We start from the raw sequence: 21,310 nt of genomic DNA on the forward strand, positions 1-21,310 counted from the left end.
ACACAAGAACCAACAGCCACCATAAGGTCAGGACACAGCCCCAGCATATTCAGAAGTGAAGATGGAGCTGACACACATTTTGACTTATCTCCACAGGATCTCAGCCCCTCTGAATACTGAGATAGTAGACCCAGGAGAGCCAGAGACTTGGTGATGTTGGCCCTTACAGGCCTCGAGATTCTGCTATGGGCTCAGTTACCATCACATGACTTTGGCCCCAAGTCCATGCAGATTCCCCACTGCACACACGCCTTGGTGACTACGTGTGTAGCCGTGGCTTAAAAGCCCCCCGGGATGCTCCTTTTCTTGTTGCTAGTAAAACCCTTTCTTTTCCTATCCTTGGGCTTGGCTGTGTCTTTTGGTTCACCACCAAGAGGTGAACCCAGTTTTGGGCAACAGAGTGGGAGGGAAAGAAGATTCTATGTGGAGGGCCCATCATGAGAGAAAGGGAGAGAGGCCAGGACCATTCCTGTGAGTCTGGAGTTGTGTTGCTACAGCAGAAGTTGTGTAAGAGGGGATGGGAGGAGAGGAGATGGGGGCACAGTTCCAGCAGTGTAATGAGCTACACACACTGGATAAGCCTCCCAGGGAAAACAACTTAAATGCTGGATAAAATATAATAACCTTTGAAAGGGCATCTCTCAGCTGATGGGATAGGAAATTCTGCAAGATGACATGTAGCTGTCTGAGGGGTAAGCAACTGTCAAGGCTGAATTTGGTCCTGAGGAATTTTGCCAAACCCTGGTGACCCTGAACTTCCACTCTGGTGCTTGTACAGATTGAGGTGACAAGGGACAAAGCCTAGGACTCCCCTCCAAAGTGGGGATTCTAGTAGGATATACCTTCATGAAAATGGAACCCAAAGGCTGTACCCTTTATAAGGGTTAAAGAGAAATAAACCCACTTGCTGGTTTTGATATTGGCACTTGGTGAGTTAAAAAAAATTGCCTTGGCGGTGCCTGGCTGACTTAGTTGGTAGAGCACGTTAGTCTTGGTCTTGGGGTCATGAGTTCAAGTCCCACATTGGGTGCGGAACCTACTTAAAAAAAAATAAATTCCTCTGAAAATGATTAACCACAGGTTGTCCCTCACACTGGTCCTTGGTCCAAATTCATACCCCCTAAGTGGTCCAAAAACTCAAAATGGTAGAATTTAGTTTAAGGTAGTCGGGGGTGCCCCAAGGTGACCACCAGGAGCAAAAACAAATCTTTTCAAGAGGAACATAGCTTCAACCAGGACTTACGAATTCCCAGGCAAAGGGTCAAGGAAAATGAACAGCTCATAGTCTGCAACCCCAAAACTCATAAGAAAACAAGGCTCCAAGAGTGAAAACTGACAGAAAGACAAACAGCAGAATCAGACCCAGGAGGTATTTAGAAGTCAAAACAACCAGACATGGAATAAAGCAATATGTTTAAAGAAATAAAAACTACCTTGAAAACATGAACAAACAGCAGTAGACTATGCAGAATGACCAAGTGAATTTGAGAGGGAGCAAAAGAGAACTTCCAGAAATGAAAAACACAATTAAAATAAAAAATTTATTTTTATTTATTTTTAAATCTTTTTATTTATTTATTTATTTGACAGAGAGAGAGAGAGAGAGAGAGATCACAAGTAGGCTGGCAGAGAGAGAGAGGGGGAAGCAGGCTCCCTGCTGAGATCATGACCTGAGCCGAAGGCAGAGGCTTAACCCACTGAACCACCCAGGCGCCCCTGAAATGAAAAAGTTAATGGGAAGACTTAACATAGCATAGACACAGCTGATTAGAGAATTACATAAGATCTCTCCAGAAAGCCACGAGATGGGAAGTGGGAGAGGTGAAGACAGGGAGAAGGGCTGGCATGAGGGTAGTCAGAGCAGGAGAGGAACTGAGAGAGAAAGAGGGAAAGGCAATTATTTTTTTTATATTTGTGGAAAAACTTCCAAATGACTGAGCACCAACCTCCAGCGTGAGGAATCACCATGGATCCCAAATAGGAAAAAATAAAAGTTATGTATAACTACGTATGTCACAGAAAGACTGCAGAACTCAAGTCAAAGATCTCAGAAGCAGCTGATCACCCCGAAGCTGGCAAAGTGACTTCTCAAAGCATTGATGGAGCCAGGCGGCTGTAGAATATTGATATTACCATTGCCGCACTCGAATAAAATAACAGACACCCTGAATTCTGCATACAGTAAAAATAAGAAAGAGGATAAAATGAAGTTTTTTTTCCAACAAAAACTAGAACTCACCACTAACAAACTCTTACTAAAGAAATGATAAAGGCTATTTTTTTAAAAAAGATTTTATCCATTTGACAGAGCGAGAGAGAGAGACCACTAGAGAGGTCTCCCACAAGCACAGGGAGCAGGAGAGGGAGAAGCAGGCTTCCTGTAATGCAGGGAACCCAGTGCAGGGCTGGATACCAGGAACCTGAGATCATGACCCGAGCTGAAGCCAGATGCCCAGCAACAAAGCTACCCAGGCACCCCAAGGCTATTCTTTTTTTCTTTTTTTAAAGATTTTATTTATTTGACAGAGATCACAAGCAGGCAGAGAGGCAGGCAGAGGAAGAGAGAGGGGGAAGCAGGCTCCCCACTGAGCAGAGAGCCTGATGGGGTCTCGATCCCAGGAGACTGGGATCATGACCGGAGCCGAAGGCAGAGGCTTTAACCCACTGAGCCACCCAGACGCACCAAGGATATTCTTTTTAAAAAAGATTTTATTTATTTATTTTCAGAGAGTGAGTGAGCGATGGAGAGAGAGAGAGAGCGTGCGCAACCGGGGGGGTGCGGTAGGCAGAGGGAGAAGCAGATCCCCCACTGAGCAGGGAGCCTGATGTGGGACTGATCCCAGAACCCTGGGATCATGACCTGAGCTGAAGGCAGGTGCTTAACCGACTGAACCACCCAGGCGCCCCAAGGCCTATTTTTTTTTTAAATTTCTTTATGTTTTAGAGAGAGCAAGCTGGTGCTTGGGGGGAGGGGCAGAGAGAGAGAATCTCAAGCCAATTCTTCGCTGAGGACAGAGCCCCACGTGGAGCTTGACAGCACAACCCTGAGATCACAACCTGAGCTGCAATCAGGAGTCAGACACTTAATGACCGAGCTGCCCGGATGTCCCAATGAAGGCGGTTCTTCAGGTGGTGGGTCCGAGATTCAGTTTAAAAAATGTCAGTAAAGCTGAAATTGATCTCAAAAAAAAAAAAAAAAAGTCAGATATTAACCAAGGTATTGGTTAAACCTAAGCAACCATGGATCACATAAAACAATAGGGTCTCATTGGCAGGGTTTAGAAAGCAGAACTGGGCTAAATAAAGGGTGATAGCATCAGAGTTGGCAGGTGGCTGACTACAACTCTTGCAAGGTCCTTTCGGTTTTTATTGGTTGGCTTTCCGGAGGTAGATGACACCATTACTTAATTTCAGACTTTGCCAGTAAGTGTGTATGTTCAAATGGCTAGGGTAATAGACATGAAATATGTAACTTTCACCAAGCAGAAGAGAGAAAAGCAGAGTAAGAGAAGGCGGACCAATTCAGAAATCCTAAAGCGAGTAAGGAAAAGAAAAGTAAGAAAAAAAAGTTAAAAGGCGAGATTCTACTTCTAGTAATGGCAAAGCAGCTCCTTTCAAACAACCTTCCTAGAGATAACGGCTGTAAACTCTGGACAGAATATAAAAAACAGCTTCCTGGGGACACCTGGCTGGCTCACTTGGTGGAGCACATGACTCTTGGAGTCGTGAGTTCAAGCCCCGTATTGGGCGTAGAGTTTACTTAACTTAAAAAAAAAAAAAAAAAGAAAGAAAGAAAAAAAGAAAAAACTTAAAAAGAAAACCGAAAAACAACTACTTGAAGATTCTGGAAAGAGATAAAAAGCAGAAAGAGATCAGAGGTGGGGCAGCATTTGGAAGGAGCAACTACCACATGAAAAAATATATGAAGTCTCACAAACAGTATTCAACCAAGGAAGCCAGAACAAGAGGGTGGGCTGTACAATTCCGCTTAACGAAGTACAGAAACAGGCAAATCTAAACGATGGTGTTAGAAGTCGGGATAGTGGATACCCTTGGTGGGGGATAGTGATAGGTCTCTGGGGTCCGGGTGATGTCCCATTTCTAGGTCTGGGAGCTGGTTACGTGGTGCGCTCGGTGAGAATTCACCAGAATTGGCATGATACCTTCAATTTCCTGTATGCATATGTTACAGTATGAATTAACAAAATCCAAAGGGAGCAGAATTGGGCAGGCAGGAACAGACGGTGAGGGGGCCTTGACACCAGACAAAGAGCTTGGACGTGCCCTGTGGGCAGTGGGAGACATGGAAGGTGTGGGAATGAGTTGTCAGGGAGGCTCCCCTGCTCCGCCATGGTGGCGGCTAGCCCAGGGGAGAGCTGGCCCTGTGGACAGTATTTAGAAGACTGGCCAAAATCTGGGCTTCCAGGGATGAGGACCTGAGCCAGAGTGGAGGGTGTGGGGTTGGAGGGATAGGACAAAATTGGAAGGACTTTTGGTTAATTGAGTGCATGAAGTCAGGGGAGAGGAGGGAGGAGTCAGAGGGGGTTCTTGGAAGAGGCTTGTCACTGCAGCTGATGGACGAGGAGGGGCTACTGGGACAAGACAGGAGTTCCTGCCCCATGAGGATTTTGTGGAGTAAGAAAATTTGGTCATACTGCTTGGTAGGCCACGTGGAAGCAGCAAGCAGGTGGGAGCTCTAGATGGCCCAGGCCCCTGAGGCAGCAGGTGGAGGGGTTGGGGGGCAGAGCCAGGAGCAGGCAAGGCAGGGGCACAGAAGGCAGAACAGGGAGGGGGTAGAGAAGGGAGATCTGACTTGGCAGGAGGGAATTCACTGTTGAGCACTGAGACGCCTGGGGCGGGGACCTGGAGGGGGCCGTGAGGCGGATTTCCAGACAGACCTGGGTAACCCGGAAATCAGCTTAGTGGTTAGTTTCACTACAGCTTTTTAAATGGTGCCCAGCGATGTTTGTCAGTGTAGTCATTGGTAATCTTACTCAGCATAGTAGTAGTGTCTTTATTGCCTTCTCCTGGAATCGAGGTTTCAGGGTCTGGGTCTTCTGGCCCTGCCTTCATTCCCGCCCAGCTCCTCACTGTATCTGTACCTGGGGCAAGGAGGCAGGGTGGAGCAGGGAAGAGATAAGGGACTGTCATGACCTTGGGCCAGGGTTTTCCCTCTGTGGGTCTCCTGTTTCCTCCACAGGGACTGCCTGATTCCAAAGCCCTTTGCACACAGCCTGCTACCGACGCCTCCCTCTCAGGTATGCTGTACCCCAAACCTGCAATGTTTCTCAGAACCAGTCACCCCAAGATAAACAAATACGTAAGGTCATATGGTGAGGGGCTTTGATGGGGAGACTTGAATGCTGGGCAAGGAACCTGGTCTTTGTTTGACTAAGGTCATTTCTCAGTGGTGAAGGGTTCTTCTTTGAAAGGATACCTCCCAGCTTCTAGCTACGGTATAGGCAAAAGGAAGGACCTCATTGGCTGGGAACTCCTGAGCTATGGTGACCTCACAAAGACCATAACACCAGCCTGGGCTAGGGGGAGACTAGGTAAGCTGAGGGGTGGCTCTGGGAAAGTCCCAGGGGTGGGGGCAGCCTCCACAGCCTCCACAAGGCATTTACCACCTTGACCCCACCCCTCCTGGGTAAAAGTCTCCCCCTGGCTGTAACTCCACAGTTAGAACTTCATACCTTTGGCTTAAAGCTGAATTTTCTGTAACCATGTGGATGCCCCAGGTGGAGGTAACACATTGAACTTTATAGCAGCAGCTCAAGGCCCGTGGAGAAAGTTTAGGCTTGTTTTGAGAGTACGGTGGGTGGGAGTTGGGGGAGGTGAGAAGACCCAGGAAGGAATGCTGTAGACTGGGTTTGGTGGTGGTGGGGGGGCAAGAAGGCAGAGACCCTGGAAGCCAGACTTGGTCTTTATCTCAAGTTCCTCCACCCTATCCTTACTGGTGGGGGTTGGGGGAGGGATGATGGGGAGGAGCATTTACTGGGGAACTACTGGGGGTCAGGTGTTGTGATCCTCACTATGTACATTACCCATTTTATTCCCTATGCTAATCTTACGGATTGAGTATTAAGACTGATGCTGAGCATGGTGAGGCCACCTGCCCACACTCACACCACTGGTGAGAGACTGAGTAGGTTTCAAATTCCAGTCTAGCTGACCCCAAAGCCCTGGACGGTGCATTTTAGCTGGGCATCAGGAGAGTTGTGTTGTTTTCGTTGGACTTTTCCGCTAGGGTAGGGCCTAAGTGGCAACGGGAATGGGGAGTGAGAAACAGGGAGATGTGGCTTCACTGAGTGATTCATGGCTCAGAAATCTCTGGGGTGTTGTAGGAAAAGCTGTCCGTTGAGAGGACCTGGGTTTGAATTCTGACTTCCATTTTCTGGGGCTTTGTAAACATTACTTTAGATTCCTGAATAGTCTGAATTAACATGCCAGTAAATGAGGATAATGATACCTATCTTAAAGAGTTGTCAGACAGCCACCGCCCCACCCGTCCTTCCCCCCATCCATCCCTCCCCCATCCCTCCCCCACCCACCCATCCTTCCCCCCATCCATCCCCCATCCACCCATCTACCCACTCATCCATCCACCTATCCATCCACCCATCCAACCACCCATCTACCTATCTACCCATCCATCCGCACATCCATCCATCCACCCATCCATCCCCCCATCTACCCATCCATCCCCCCACCCACCCATGGATCCATCCACCCATCCATCCACCCATCTGCACATCCATCCACCCATCCATTCCCCCATCTACCCATCCATCCCCCCACCCACCCATCGATCCATCCACCCATCCATCCACCCATCTACCCATCCATCTGCACATCCATCCATCCATCCATCCATCCATCCATCCATCCATTCCCTTACTCCATGTATGTTTCTGAACCTCCCCTGTGTGTTAGGCACGTGCCATGTGCTGGGAAAACAAGGGTAAAAAGATAGCCAGACATAGATAAGCTAATTTTTTTTAGAGTGGAGACATACAAATAAACAGTGATCCTCTAGAGTAGAGTGATTCCACCTACATTTGAGGGTCTCAGGAAGACTTCCTGGAGGGACTCCTAAACTGGCATCTGAAGTGTTAGATGTTAGCCAGGGGAAGTGATGGAGGTTTAGATGGCTAATCTTGGGGAAGTTTACAGGAACAGAAAAGCATTTTATGAAGGCCCCAAGTCAAAAGGAGGCCAGCAAATTTGAGGCACTGGGAGAAGTTGAGAGGGATTCAAATACGGGGTTGGGGAAGGGAATGGAAGGAGCAGGAGGGGAGGGGCAGGCCTGTGGGCTGAGGATCCTGGTAAAAGAAACACAGTAATCACACTGTAGACAGGGATATCTCCACCAGCGGCCTACCCACCAGCAATGTGCCAATCACTTCGGGGAAGGGCGGAAGCGGGGAGAGCTTGATAAAAGTCTGATTCCTCAGCCCCTTCAGAGGTGCCAAGTGGAGGCCCAGAAATCTGTCTTGTAAAAAAGATAAGGTTTACCTACACCCCATCATCTGAAAACCCATGAGGAGTCGCAGAGGGGTTCTACAGGGGAATGGCATGGTAGGGTTGGCATGCATTTTTCTTTTGTCCTAGAATATCTTTATTTCCCCTTCATTCATGAGGGATAGTTTTGCCTGATCTAGAATTCATGGTTGACAGGGTTTTTTGTTTCAGCACTGGAAGCATGTGTGCAACCTCTCTCTGGCCTCCCTGGTTTCAGATGAGAAATCCTCTCTCATTCCAATTGGTGTTCTCTGATATGTAATGCTCTCTGGTTGCTTTGAAGATTTTTTCATCGTTTTTAGCTTTGGGGAGTTTAATCCTGATGCATTTTGGCATGGACTTCTTTGGGTTTAACCTGTTTGTGGTTTTCTCAGCTCCCTAGATCTGTATGTTTGTGTCTTTCACTAAATTTGGGACATTTTCAGCTATTACTTTTTTAAAAAGATTTTATTTATTTTAGAGTGAGAGAGAGAGAGAGAGCATAAGCAGAGGGAGAGAAAGGCAGAGAGAGAGAGAGAAGCAGACTCCCTACTGACCAGGGACCCCGATGGGGGCTTGATCCTGGGTCCCTAGGATCATGACCTGAGCCAATGGCAGGTGCTTAACTGACTGAGCCACCCAGATGCCCCTCTGCTATGACTTCTTTGAATGTTTTCAGTACGCTCTCTTCCTCTGGAACCCTAAGAGTGTTAGATATTTTGTTTTGCACCACAGGTCCCTGAGGTTCTTTTCCTATTTTTTAGTCCATTCTCTCTCTTGCTCAGATTAAGTAAATTTTATTGCTGTCTTCAATTTCACTGATTCTGTCCTCTGCCCTCTCCACTCTATTATTGAGCTCACTTAGTAATTTAAATTTTTTTCAGTTGTGTCTTTAAAATAACTTTTATTTTAATTTCAGTTATTGTATTTTTCATAACTTCGATTTCTTGGCTAAAATTTTCTAGTCTTTCATTTGTTTCAGGAGGATTAGTAGTTGCCTCGTGAAGCATTTTTATAATGACAGCTTTTAAATCATTCTTGCAGACTCCAGCATCTGATTCATCTCAGTGTTGGCATTAGGTATTTTTTCTCGAGATGAGATTTTTTCCTGTTTTTTGGTATGGTGGGTAATTTTTGATTGTGTCTTTGATATCTTGGACATTATGTTAAGAGACTTTTGATCCTACTTAAATCTATTTAAGCTGGCAATCAACCTGTTAAGGTTTAGAGTGTAGGTCCTGGCCTGCCTTTATGGACTATAGTTCCAATGGTTGTTTTAAGAGGCTTAGTATGCCTTGTTCTTCTGGCCCTGATGGGGTTCTTGTTCATTCCCAGTGGTACCACCTGCAGGGGCAAGACGGTGCTTCCCTTGGTCACCTGTTGTCACTGGGAGGCCAGGAGCTGTGGGACCTGGTAAATTCTTTGCCATTGGGTGGAGAGCCCCAAGAGGCAGGGCTCTGCTGATACTGCTCCTGCAGGTAGATTGGCCTGCTGCTGCCCCAGATATAGAATGGGGATTAGAGCTCCCCACTGGGGGCCTGTCTCTTGTTCGGCTTCCCCTACCCTGGTCCTTTGGCCACAGGGAGCAGGCTTTTTTTTTCCTTTGTATGTGTGTATGCACGCACATACTCTTGGCAGATCTGTGTCTTGGGCCTCTCTGGTGCCCAGTCTGGGATATATGGGAGATGAAAAGAAAACCCCAAGGAATGCACCCCGTGTCATCTGTCCAGTCCTGATGTTCCTAGCTAGTCCCCTGCCTTCTTCCTAGCTTTCAGAGTCCTTTTATGGTTGTCGGTTGAATCATTTCCAGGATATTTAGTTGTATTTGGAAAGGAGGAGCAGGGAAAAGTGAGTCTATACCCTGTTATCTGGTACATGCATTAAAAAAATTGTGGCATAATGTACGTAGCATAAAATTCACCATTAGTGACATTTAGTACCTTCATAATGTGTGCAACCACCGTCACTATCTAGTTCCCAAACATTTTTGTCACTCCAAAAAGTAAGCCCGTACCCAGCAAACAGTCACTTCCTGTTCTCTTTCCTTGGTCCCTGGCAATCTCTTTCTGTCTGCCTGAATCTGCTTTTAGTCTCTCTAGATTTGATTATTCTAGATAATTTCACACAAGTGGAATCATACAATATGTGGCCTTTATGTCTGACTTCTTTCACTTCACATGGTATTTTCAGTTTGTCCTTACTTAGTGAGTATCAGCATGTGATTCTTTTTTTACGGCTGAATAATATTCCATTGCATGGATAAGCATCTTGTTTATCCATTTGCCAGCTCACGGACGTGTGGGTTGTTTCCCCACTTTGGGTCTTGGGAATGTGCTGCTGTGGACATTTTGGTACAAGTTTTTGTTGGAACATCCATTTCCAATTCTTTTGAGTGCATAGCTAGGGGTAGAATTGCTGGATCCTAACTTCTTGAGGTAGCACCAGCCTGGTTTTTACAGAGGCTACACTATTTTACCTTCCTATCAGCACTGTTTGAGGCTGTCAATTTTCTGTATCCTTGTCAACACTTGTTATTTTCTTTTTTTTTAATTTTAAACTTAATTTTTTAATTTTTAAAAATTAAATTTTAAATTAAAAAAATTTTAACTTTTTTTTAACTTTTTGTTTATTTTAAAAGTAATTTCCATGCCCAATGTGGGGCTCAAACTCACGACCCCGAGATCAAGAATCATATGCTCTGCTGACTGAGCCAGCAGGTGCCCCTTGTTATTTTCCATTTTAAAAATTATAGTGGATATAAAGTAATATTCCATCATGGATTTGATTTGCATCTTCCTAAGGACTAATGATGTTGAGTATATTTTTGTGTGCTTGTTAAATATTTGTATATCTTCTTTGGAAAACTGTTGAATTCAAGTCTCATTTACCCATTTTTAAAAATGGATTGCTTGCCTTTTGGTTGTCGAGTTTTAAGAGTTCTTTATATATTCTGGGGGTGTCTGGGTGGCTCAGTCAGTTAAGTGGCTGACTCTTGATCTCAGCTCAGATCTTGATCTCAGGGTTGTGATTTCAAGACCCACGCTGGGCTCCATGCTGGGCATGGAGCCTCTTTAAAAAAAAAAAAAAAAAAGTTCTTTATATATTCTGGATACTGGGCTCATCAGATATATGACTTATAAATATTTTCTCTCATTCTGCAGGTTGTCTTTTCACCTCTTGATGGTGTCGTTTGATGCACAAGTGTTTTAATTTTGATGATGCCTAATTTACTTTTTTTCTTTTGTTGCTTGTGCTTTTGGTGTCACATCCAAGAAACCAGATCTAAGGTTGTGAAGATTTACCCACATATTTTCTTCTAAGAGTTTTATAATTTAACTTTGACATTTAGGTCTTCATTCCTTTTCAAGTTAATTTTTATATATAGTGTGAGGTAGGGGTCCAATGTCATTTTTTTGCCTATTTAAACCTGGTAGTCCTACCACCATTTGTTGAAGAGACTATTCTACCTCCAATGAATGGAATTGGCATCCTTGTCAAAAATTAATTGACCATGGATGCATACGTTTATTTCTGGACTCTCAGTTCTATTCCATTCATCTGTATGTCTAGCCTTACGCCAGCACCACATGGCTGAATGCAATTTTAAAGGAGGATATGTGCAGCTCAATTTGGAAAATGGTGTGTTGGGAGCAGTCCCTACATACAGGGGTCTTAGGCAATGGGATCTGCTCTAGGGTCTGGAAAGGGTGATGGAAACAGGGGGAGATATTTGGGAACTTTTCTGGAACCAGAGTTGGCTGAACTTGGCCAAAATTGGATGCAGCTGGTGAGATAGAGAGTAGTCAAGGATGATATCATTCCTGGATTGTATAGTAGTGCCAGTTTCTAGAAATGGAAGAGAATAGGAAGGTCTGATATAGGGGAAGGTGCCCTGATGTCAGATGTGTGTGTGCACACACAGATGTGTGGGTGCATACTTACAAGTACTTAACACGTTCCAGGCCCATATAGCTGATAAGTGTGTTCTCCATGAGGAGCTAGAAGATCCACTGATAGTTACACCCCCGGAGAGCTCCAGCAACCCTTTTTCAAGGCCTGGAAGGGTTCATGGAGGAGAGAGGATGGGAATCCATCAGTGATTCTCTCAGTCTTAGATAGGATCAGCTAGTTGCTTTATACCTTTCCTCTGCCCTCCCTATTTGGGGCCCCAGGACTTGGGAAGCAAAGGCCAGTAGGTAGCTTGTGGCTGCCGAGTCAGTACCGAGCTCCTTTGGCTCTGCAGTGTCCCACCCAAGCCCGGCAACAACTACCACTCTTCCTCATGCACGATGTCCCTTTGGTGGAAGGTGAGACTTGGGCTGCCCCAGTCACTGGCAGGTGGCCCTGAAGCCTTGCCTGTCTGTTGCAAGATGAAAGAAGAGGATGAGGGAAAGAAGAGGGGGAAAAGTGGGGGAGTTCTGTTCATTTCTCACGGAAGAGGGAGGGTCAGCTAGGGTTGAGAGCTGTAGCTTTCTGCCCAGGGAGCCTGTACTACATACCTGCTCTGTTAGAGGGATGGAGTGTTAGAGGGATGGGGATTGTTCTCTTCCACAGCCCAAACCATGGAGGCCTTCAAAAATCCAACATATGGCCTCAGAGGCTGCACCTGGTGCATATTTTTCCAGGTTGAACGCCTCTCTTTGATAACTATGGTGTGTGCATATATGTATGCATGTGCGCACACACACGCATACCCACAGGTAGGAGGGGTGATGAAGGGAAGATCCAGGGTTTTTTGGAGATGGAAGATTTTTTTTAGCTCTTCTTTAAGTCAGAGAAGACAAAACTGTGAACACAAATTAAGTATAGTGCACTTGGAAAGGGGGTGTGTAGGCCAGGAGTCCTGAAATTTTTAATTCCATTAGCTTCAGGGTCCAATCAGCTCTGAGGCTGAGGCAGGATGTGAAACTATTCATGATCTGCTTGCTTGGAATGAAGGCAGCTCTCACTGGGCTCTGAGCACCTTACTCCTCTTTGCCCGCAGTGCCCGGCAAAGAGTAACGGAAAGGTAGCTTTCATTTAGAGAGGACCTTCGGTAGCCTGCGTGTTTTGTGTTGGGCAGTGAAACCACCACCACCATGGATGGCAGGCTTGATTCTTCCTGTGTTAGAGATGAGCAGGATGAGGGCCAGATGGGGAAAGTCTCCTGCCCATGCTCACTCAGACTAGTAAGAAGTTGAACTGGGACAGAATCCAGAGCCATATGACTCCAAATCTATGGTCTTTCCAAAGCCAAGCTATAAAGATGCAGAGCAAAATTTACAGAATGAGTAAATGAGTTAGTGAATGAGTTAGTGTGTGAATGAATAATGAATGAATGAGTGATGAAATGAGCTAGCGAATGAATAAATGAGTGAATGAAGAAGACATAAAAAGAGGAAGCAAGCAGCTTATTTACCGAACAGTTCCTGTGTGCCAGGTGCTGTGCTAGACTCTCAGAAACCTTACTACCTAGTGGAGAGACCAGATACTATTATGCGCCAACAAGGGAGAAGTGGACAAGATACCCTGGGAACTTAGAAGTGGACCTCACCTTTCCGGGGGACCTGGAAGGCTCTTAAGTCGAAATTTGAAGGGAGAAGCCATAGGTGCTAGCCAGGGAAGGAGTCTGGAGAAGGGTGTGCCCAACTCCTGGAAGACCTGGACCGAACCCGGGAGCCTGGCTCTTTGGAGAAACACAAAAGCGTTGAGTGGTGGTGGCATGGAGTTGGGAAGGGAGGATGAAGGGGTAAGAGAAGTGAAAGGGGCAATAAGGCCAGACACAGAAGGCCGTTTTAGGTCCTGCTGAGAGTTAGGGACACTGTCCTGAAGACAGTGGGAAAAGCCGGGGAGGAGTTAGGTGGATATGAGGCATAAAGAGAGTGTCTTGGCTTCCCTGAGTGCTGGTAGGGTGGGTGACATTCTTTTCCTTGACCTCTATTCCTTAAGTATATAATGGGGCATTAATATCTAACTTGAGGACTGTGTGTGTGTGTGTGTGTGTGTGTGTGTGTAGGGCAGATTTATTTAGCAGATGTGCATGCCTGGCCTGTAGACTTTGCTCAGCAATCACTGAGAAAACACACTTCAGCTGTCTCAGTCTTCTTCTGTCTCCTCCCAGGGGCCCAGTCCTGCTTAAGAACACCATGAATGCAGGTGAGCTGTCCCAATGGTTCCAACGGGGAGAGGAGCCCAAGTGTGGGAGTGGGGTAGGGTGCGGGGAGGGTTGGGGAGTTCACCCAGCAGCTGGATTGCTGGTGTGAGGCGGCTCTGGTCTTGTGGCCTGCCCGCCGGTTCTCTTCCAGGTAGCCTGCCTCCCCCAGAATAAGCAAACTGTCAAGGCCAGTGGGTAGCTCTGCCACGGGCTGCTTTGAAAATCTAGAGCCACAGCTGTCTGCAGAGTAATTCTAGAAATTTAGGCTGGAAGTTGGCTAACCCCTAAAGGGGCTCCTCCCTGCCCTTTTCTACCTTGGTCTAGTATTTATGGACTTCCCACTGGGTGCTAGAGGCTGGGGATGTCCCAGGGACCTAAGATGAGCATGGTTCTTGCTACCTCTATCAGAGGCTAGATCATGAAATGGGGCACTGGAATAAAGTAGGATGAATATTTTGCTGGGAGGAGTGGGCTTGGCAAAGGACAGCACGAGGAGGCTCCAAGCCAAGAGAATTGCATGGGTTAAGGGCAGAATGCTGAGAGGAGGCAGGGTGTGGTCAGAGAAACAAGGTGGGGGCGCAATGAGGATCTGGCTGGGACCCAGAGCTCAAGGGGTGGGGCTGTGTAGATGGAGCTAGAAAGGTGGGCTGGCTGTGGTCACAACAGACCTGGGAAGTCCTGCAAGGGCTTTCATCCTAAGGATAGTGGGGAGCCGTGGAAAGGTTTTAAGCATGACTTAGAAGGTGAAGCACGCTGAATTTGCCTTTTTCCCTCCCAGGAGCATTGCAGGGGGCTCAACAGTTGGCTATTGGAGAGAAGGGAGCAGCGGCATTGAGAGACTGCCAGACTGGGCATGGCCCTGAGCCCAGGGGCTAGTGTGGTCCTCCGTGAAAGCCTGGAAATGACACCTAGTCTCGGAGTCACCGAGGTCACAGATGTAGGCTCTGGTACCATCTCTGGGCCCCACTCAGACATGGGCCTTGTTCCTGTCATGAGCCCACCTCCGAATCCTGGCTTAGCCCTTATTCCAGAACTTAATCCAAGTCCGAGTCCAGTGTCAGAGGAGACCCCTGGCCTGGTGACTGGTAACACCCCCAGGCCTGTTGACAGCTGGGCTGTGGGTCCCGCCTCCCTCCAGATCACCACTTCCCACTCAGGTGAAGTCCTGGGCCTAAGTTCAAGACATGTCTCCAGGCCTAACTCCCAGAAGGCCATAAGTCTAGTCTCAAACCTCGTTCTGAGCCCCAGCTCTACTGGGACCCAGGATCTGAGCTCAGGGAGCTACACAGGGCCCAATTCTAAGGAGGCCTTCAATACCCACTCAAGCCAGATTTTTGATTTGGGTCAGAGTAACTCCAATCCTTCCAGGCCTGAAGCAGACCCATTTATAAGGCCCTATTCAAGAGAAGCCCTGGTTGTGGGCCAGTGTGTCTCCAGGCCAGGCTCGAAAGCACTCCTTATTCCAGCCTCAGACTTGCCTCTGGACCCAGACACCAACCAGATACTTGGTGCGGGCTCAAGAAACACCTCCAAGCCAGACCTGCATGCAGCTCGAGGTTCTGGTGGGACCCTGATCCCAGATGTCAACGAGACCATCACTGTGGTGTCACATAAGATCTCTGGGTCTGTGGCAAAGGGAACCTTTGGTGCAGCCTGGAACACGAGCTCCAAGGAAACCATCAACGTGGCTTCCAATGGCAATCCCAGGTCTGACTTGAACATGACTATCACTCAGGCCTCATGCTTGACCCTGATTCCTGGCCCCAATGACGGTATCAGCCTGCACTCCAGCACCCATGGACCCAACCCCACCCTTTCTCCACCCTCGTGCATGACCCTGCTCCTGGGCTCCAATGAGACTGTCAGCCTGGGCTCCAGCCTCATCTTCAGTGACACCTCCACCCTGACACTGAGCAGCCAACAGGATTACTCTGAGGGCAACAGCATCCACACCATACCGTTGGATGAGAATCTGGGGAGCTGGGGCGAGATGGTCACCACTGAGACAGGTCCGTTCCCGCTGGGGTTTCCCACCTGTACTACCATAAATGAAGACACCAAAGCCTTCCAAAGCATCCCAGAGGGTGAGTACAGCAGGGGTGACAGCCCCAGAGAGGGCACTACCTGGGAAGAATTTTGTATTCAGACTCATGGGGCAAGGAGGCTAGAGAAGAGGAGTGGAAAGAGGAAGGAACAGCATATAGTGGGGAAGGAACAGCATACAGTGGGGGAAGGAACAGCATGCAGTGGACAGCATGCAGTGTATTAATTAAACACAAGAAATCCAGCGCTCAGCCACTGCTTGCTGTGTGACTTGGGACAAGCTACTTAATCTCTCCGAGCTTCAATTTCCCTGACTGAAATATCTCCATATCATAATGCATTATTATGTCCAAAATATGAGGCACATAACTAACTCTGCATTTCTTTCAAAATGTATGCCTCTTTCTTTCCAGTTAAATTTCAGACCTGGCTTCTCAGGTTCAAGTTTGACCAACGGAGCAGGCAGGCTGTAGGCTCAGCTCACCTCTGTTGAGTGTCTGCTGTCCTCACTTAAGTGAAGCCTTAAGTCCTGTCTGGCGCCTGCCCCTCACTCAGCTGGGATACACAGGAGTTCTGTAAATTAATCCCTTACCGCCTTTTGATGTTGTAAAGATCTTTTCCCAGTTATTTATATCTCCAAATATTTTTGTTTGTTCATGCATCAACACCATATTGTGATTTTTAAAAATATACCATGGCTTTGTAAATCTGTATTTACAAAGGTACAATAGGTATCTGGTAGGATGAGAATTCCTCTTTGAAGTTCTTCTCAGAATTATTCTGAGGACAATAGCATCCGCACTTTGCCTTGGAGGCTATTAGTAGATTCTCATTTTTCCATAAACATTTTATTTAAAAACAAAAAAAATTTTTAAAGATTTTATTTTTAAGTAATCTCTCCACCCCACGTAGAGCTTGAACTCACAACCCCAAAATGGAAGCTCATATCATAAAGCAACAACCCCCAGCCCTCTCTCTCCAGGCTCTGCTAAACTCTAATTTCTTTCTCTGAATTTGCCTACTCTAGAGATACCATGGAAGTGCAATCATATACTATTTGACCTTTTGTGTCTGGTTTATTTCACTTGCCCTACATTCATCTATGCTGTATCATGAATCACTACTTTCTTTTTATGGTTGAATAAAATTCCAAGATCTGTACCACATTTTATTTAGGCCATTTCCCCTTGGATGGACGCTTGGGTTGTTTCCACTTTTTGGCTCTTGTGACTGATGCTGCAATTATAAACATCAGTGTGCAAGTACCTGTTTGAATCCTTCTTTTTCAAGTCCTTTAGATAGACACCTAGGAGTGGATTTGCTGGATCATCTGGTCATTCTGTCTTTAGCTTTTTGAGGAATTGCTAAGCCACTTCCCAGAGCAGCTGTACTATTTTGCATTTCCACTAGCAATGTACAAGGGTTCCAGCTTCTACACTATTACTCTCTCCTTGTCAGCACTTGTTATTTTCCTTTCTTTGAAAATACTTTTATTATAGACATTCTAAAGGCTGTAAAGTGGTGTCAAATTGAGGCTTTGATTTGCATTTCCCTAATGATGACTGATGTTGAGCATCTTTTCATATGCTTATTGGCTGCTTATATATCTTTGGAGAAATGGGTGTTTAAGTCTTTTGCCCCTTTTCAAAATTTGGTTGGTTGTTTCTTGTTGAGTTTTAGAAGCTCTTTATATATTCTGGCTACTGATTTTTTTAATCAGATATAGATTTGCAAATATTCTCTCCTATTCTGTGAGTTGTCTTTTCATTCTCTTGGATAGTGTTCTTCCCCCCACCCCCCCAAAGGATTTATTTATTTATTTATTAGAGTGAGTGCATGTATATGTCCATGAGCAGGGTAGGGGGGTCAGAAGAGGAGGGAGAGGGATAAACAGACCCTGCCCTGCGTTCTGAGCCGCTCACAACCCTGTAATCATGACCCGAGCTGAAATCAAGAGTCTGATGCTTAACTGACTGAGCCACCCAGGTACCCTGGTAGTGTTGTTTGACGCACAAAAATGTGCAATTTTGATGAAGTCTGGTTTATTTTTTCCTTTATTGTCTTGGTCTTTTGGTGTTGTATTCATGAAATTATTGTCATATCCAATGTCATGAAGGTTTCCTCCTATGCTTGCTTTGAAAGGTTTTACAGTTTTAGCCTTTAATCTTTGTCTTTGAGGCAGTTTTCATATATAGTGTGAGGTGGGGATCCAGCTTCATTCTTCTACATGTGGAAATCCAGTCTTCCCAGAACCATTTGTTGAAAAGGCCATCCTTTTCCCACTGAATGCTCTTGGCACCCTTGTCAAAAATCAATTGACTACATTCATTTCTGGGCTTTCTATTTTATTCCATTGGTCTGTATGTCTGCCCTTATGCCAAGACCACACTGTCTTGATTACTACAGCTTTGCAGTAAGTTTTGAAATCAGGAAGTATGATGTGAGTCCCCTAACTTTGTTTTTTCAAGATTATTTTGGCTAGGAGCACCTGGGTCGCTCAGTGGGTTAAGCCTCTGCCTTTGGCTTAGGTCATGGTCTCAGGGTCCTGGGATTGAGCCCCACATTGGGCTCTCTGCTCAGTGGGGAGCCTGCTTTCCCTTCTCTCTCTGCCTGCCTCTCTGCCTACTGGTGATTTCTGACAAAGAAATAAATAAAGGCCTTTAAAAAAATATTATTTTGGCTGTTTAGGGTCAATCTTTGCTTTTTTTTCTTTCTTTCTTTCTTTCTTTAATCTTTATTTACTGGGTGCCTGGGTGGCTCAGTCAGTTAAGCATCTGCCTCTCCCTCAGGCCATGATCTCAGAGTCCCAGGTTCGAGTCCCACATCAGGATTCCTGCTCAGCAGGGAGTCTGTTTCTCTTTCTGACCCTCCCCCCACTCTTGCTTTCTCTCTCACTCTCTCTCTGTCAAATAAGTAAATAAAATCTTTTAAAAAAAATAGTTTTATTTAGTTAAGTAATCTCTACACTCCATGTGGGGCTCGATTTGACCCTGAGATCAAGAGTCACCTGCTCTTCTGATTGCAGCTAGGTGCCCCCAATCTTTGGTTTTTAATAGGAACATTCTGTCCATTTGCATTTTTTAAAGATTTTATTTATTTGAGAGAGAGAGAGTAAGCAGGGGAAGGAGCAGAGCGAGAGGGACAAGCGGACTCCGCCCCTGAGCATGGAGCCTGAGTGGGAGGTCATCCCCACAACCCTGAGGTCATTATGGGAGGTGAGGAGAAACCAAGAGTCAACGCCCAACCAGCTGAGCCACCCAGGCATCCCTTGTCCATTTGCATTTGTAAAGACAAAATGTTTTCAGGGAACAGACCCTGTATCAGTAGAATATGTAAAATGTACTAAGAATCTCAAATACAGCTCCGTGAGTATTTACATATGTATGCAAGCTGGTAACCACGCAGAGAACAAGAACGAGATCTTTCCCAGCAGCCCAGAAGCGTCCCCTGTGACCTTTCCCATTCAATACCCGGTCTCCTGGGGCTAGGCTTTCTCAACCTTGTTGCTCCTGATGTTTTGTGTCAGATAATTCTTTGCGGCATGGATGTGGGTGTGGAGGGGCTGGTCTGTGCTTTGTAAGATGGATACCCAGACTGTCCCCGGTAGACGCTTGTGGCACTACCCGCTGTTTGTAATAGATGTTGTGTGGAGAGGTACGCGGAGACTATGTAAACATCCCATTTCCCATCAAACTTTCAGCTATTTGTGTACTTGTTCATATTAGTACAGACTCATGATTCCTTAGGTCATTCAAGGAACTGTAATCTGTCGCTACTGCTGTTTATCGTGATCCTCAAATCGTCCCCAGTTTGGCCAGTGGGATCCCCTTTAAGCAAGTTTTCACGTCCCGTTGACATGTCCCAATCATTCTTGGAGCTCTCTTGTTTTCTGCTACCAGATGTTTCGGGCTCATTCTGTATGTTCTTGCCCAAATCCCAGACTCAGTCATTTCTCCAAGGAGGCTTGTATCTTTTAGTGGAAAAGGGAACCTAGGAGACGAGATCTTGAAGCAAGCGATGTTCACGACTATTGGTGTCTCTGCTTCTCCCTATTGGCTCCATCCTCCCGAAGCCCCAGTGGCTGAGATGGTCCCTCAGAAGGAAAGAGACCTATTTTCTTTTGGGTTCCCCTCAGTCTCTTTAATAAGGGGCTCTATCAGCCCTGTTCAGTGTGGTGGGGGGCATGGGATGCTTTTATTGGTCAAACCTGGGTTCCAGGCCCACCCCTACCTGAAGAGGAGGTGATGTGTGCGCTTGCATAATCCAGCTTCTCTAGATCCAGGGAAAGGGTAGCCCAAGAGAAGAAGGGCCTCTTTCACCAGAAAGAAAGATGAGGAAATCCAGGGCTGACAAAACAGATATTTACTATTATAAATCAGAGTTTAATTATATGTTGTGGTAACAGCTCTTTAACCCTGAAGGTCAGGGAGGCCTCTCCAAGCAGTGGCAGACAGGCAGAAATTTGAAGGAAGGGAGCCCTAGCTGGGCAATGGGGTGTGGTAGTGGAGGCGCCCAGGTAGAGGAGAGCACCTGTGCAAAGGCCCTGAGGGAGAAGGTTGTCCTGGCCCAGAAGGAGGGCTGAGGCCAGAGCATGGCGAGGAGAGGAGAGCAGTAGGAGACAGGCTAGGGAGGTGGGCAGGGGTCCCAGATCAGGCAGGGACTTGACGGCGCTGACAAGAATGGTGGCTTTATGCTCAGTGGAATGAGGTGCCACTGAAAGCTTTTGAGGAAAGTAGCTCAGTCTGGCAGCTAGGGGCATAAGGATTGGAGGGGGGCAGTAGGGGAGGGGACACAGGGCTGTGGCGCCAGATCTTTACCTTCCCTTTTGTCTCCTCATTGAAACTGTGACATTCAGGAATCTTCGATGAAGTGACCTCATGCCTGGTGAAGGTGCCAGGGAAGAGAGATGATGACAACAAGATGGCTCTGGTAGGCTTCCTGTCCAAGCCCCCGTGGACTTCCCTGGGGCACCCCTTCCCCCTCCTCCTCCTCCACTCTACAGCCCCAGTGGTTCCTGTTTCTCTGCCCAGCTCTTCTTTTCTCCATGGGATTCGCCACCATCTGGAATACACTGTGCTTTACTAGTTCACCTTGGTTTTTGTTAGCCTCTCACACTGGAATGTATCCTCCATAAATCAAGGATTTTTTTTTAGAGAGAGGGGAACACACATGAGTGGGGGGAGAGGAGCACATAGAAGGAGAGGGAGAAGCAGACTCCTCTCTGAGTAGAGAGCCTGAGTTGGCCTCGATCCCAGGACCCCAAGATCCTGACCTGAGCCAAAGGCAGACGCTTAACCAACTGAGCCACCCAGGCGCCTGAATCAGGAATTTTGGTCTGTCTTACTCTCAGCTCTATTCCCAGCATCTAGAATGGTGCCTGGAACATTATAGGTGCTCAACAAAGGTTTTTTAAGCAACTGAATCAATTGTGAGAGGATCTCTAAAAGGGGAAGAAAGGTTAGAAATGCCCCTTTTCAGGACACAGTCCCAGCCCAGGTCTTGGGTCAGGAGGCCAGAGAAAGCCAGCACCCATATGACTTGGTGAAGGCCAGTGGGGGCAGACTGGACAGGCTGGCGGATGTGAGTGTGAACACACCCATAGTCAGGGAGACTGGCTGGTGGATGGAGCCCAGA

At 46.7% G+C, this 21,310-nt stretch overlaps 1 protein-coding gene across 4 annotated transcripts in view; it reads left to right on the forward strand.

The window, feature by feature from the left end:
• The first annotated feature begins 290 nt into the window (after nt 1-290).
• MROH7 (maestro heat like repeat family member 7) overlaps nt 291-21,310 on the forward strand; it is a 56,240-nt gene continuing 35,220 nt past the window's right edge. Inside the window, exons 1-4 of one of the 4 annotated variants that reach the window (XM_032839794.1) lie at nt 291-315; nt 13,601-13,635; nt 14,412-15,717; nt 20,532-20,605. In XM_032839794.1, coding sequence (XP_032695685.1) covers nt 14,487-15,717; nt 20,532-20,605 — 1,305 coding nt within the window. In that variant the 5' untranslated portion in view covers nt 291-315; nt 13,601-13,635; nt 14,412-14,486. Of the gene's footprint in view, nt 316-5,558; nt 5,745-13,600; nt 13,636-14,411; nt 15,718-20,531; nt 20,606-21,310 lie in introns of those variants that run through there. The other 3 variants (XM_032839793.1, XM_032839795.1, XM_032839796.1) reach the window with 3 other exon arrangements.

This window comes from Lontra canadensis, unplaced genomic scaffold (assembly GCF_010015895.1).
Source record: "Lontra canadensis isolate GAN:19392208 unplaced genomic scaffold, GSC_riverotter_1.0 scaffold109, whole genome shotgun sequence".
NCBI classification, from domain to species: Eukaryota; Metazoa; Chordata; class Mammalia; order Carnivora; family Mustelidae; genus Lontra; species Lontra canadensis.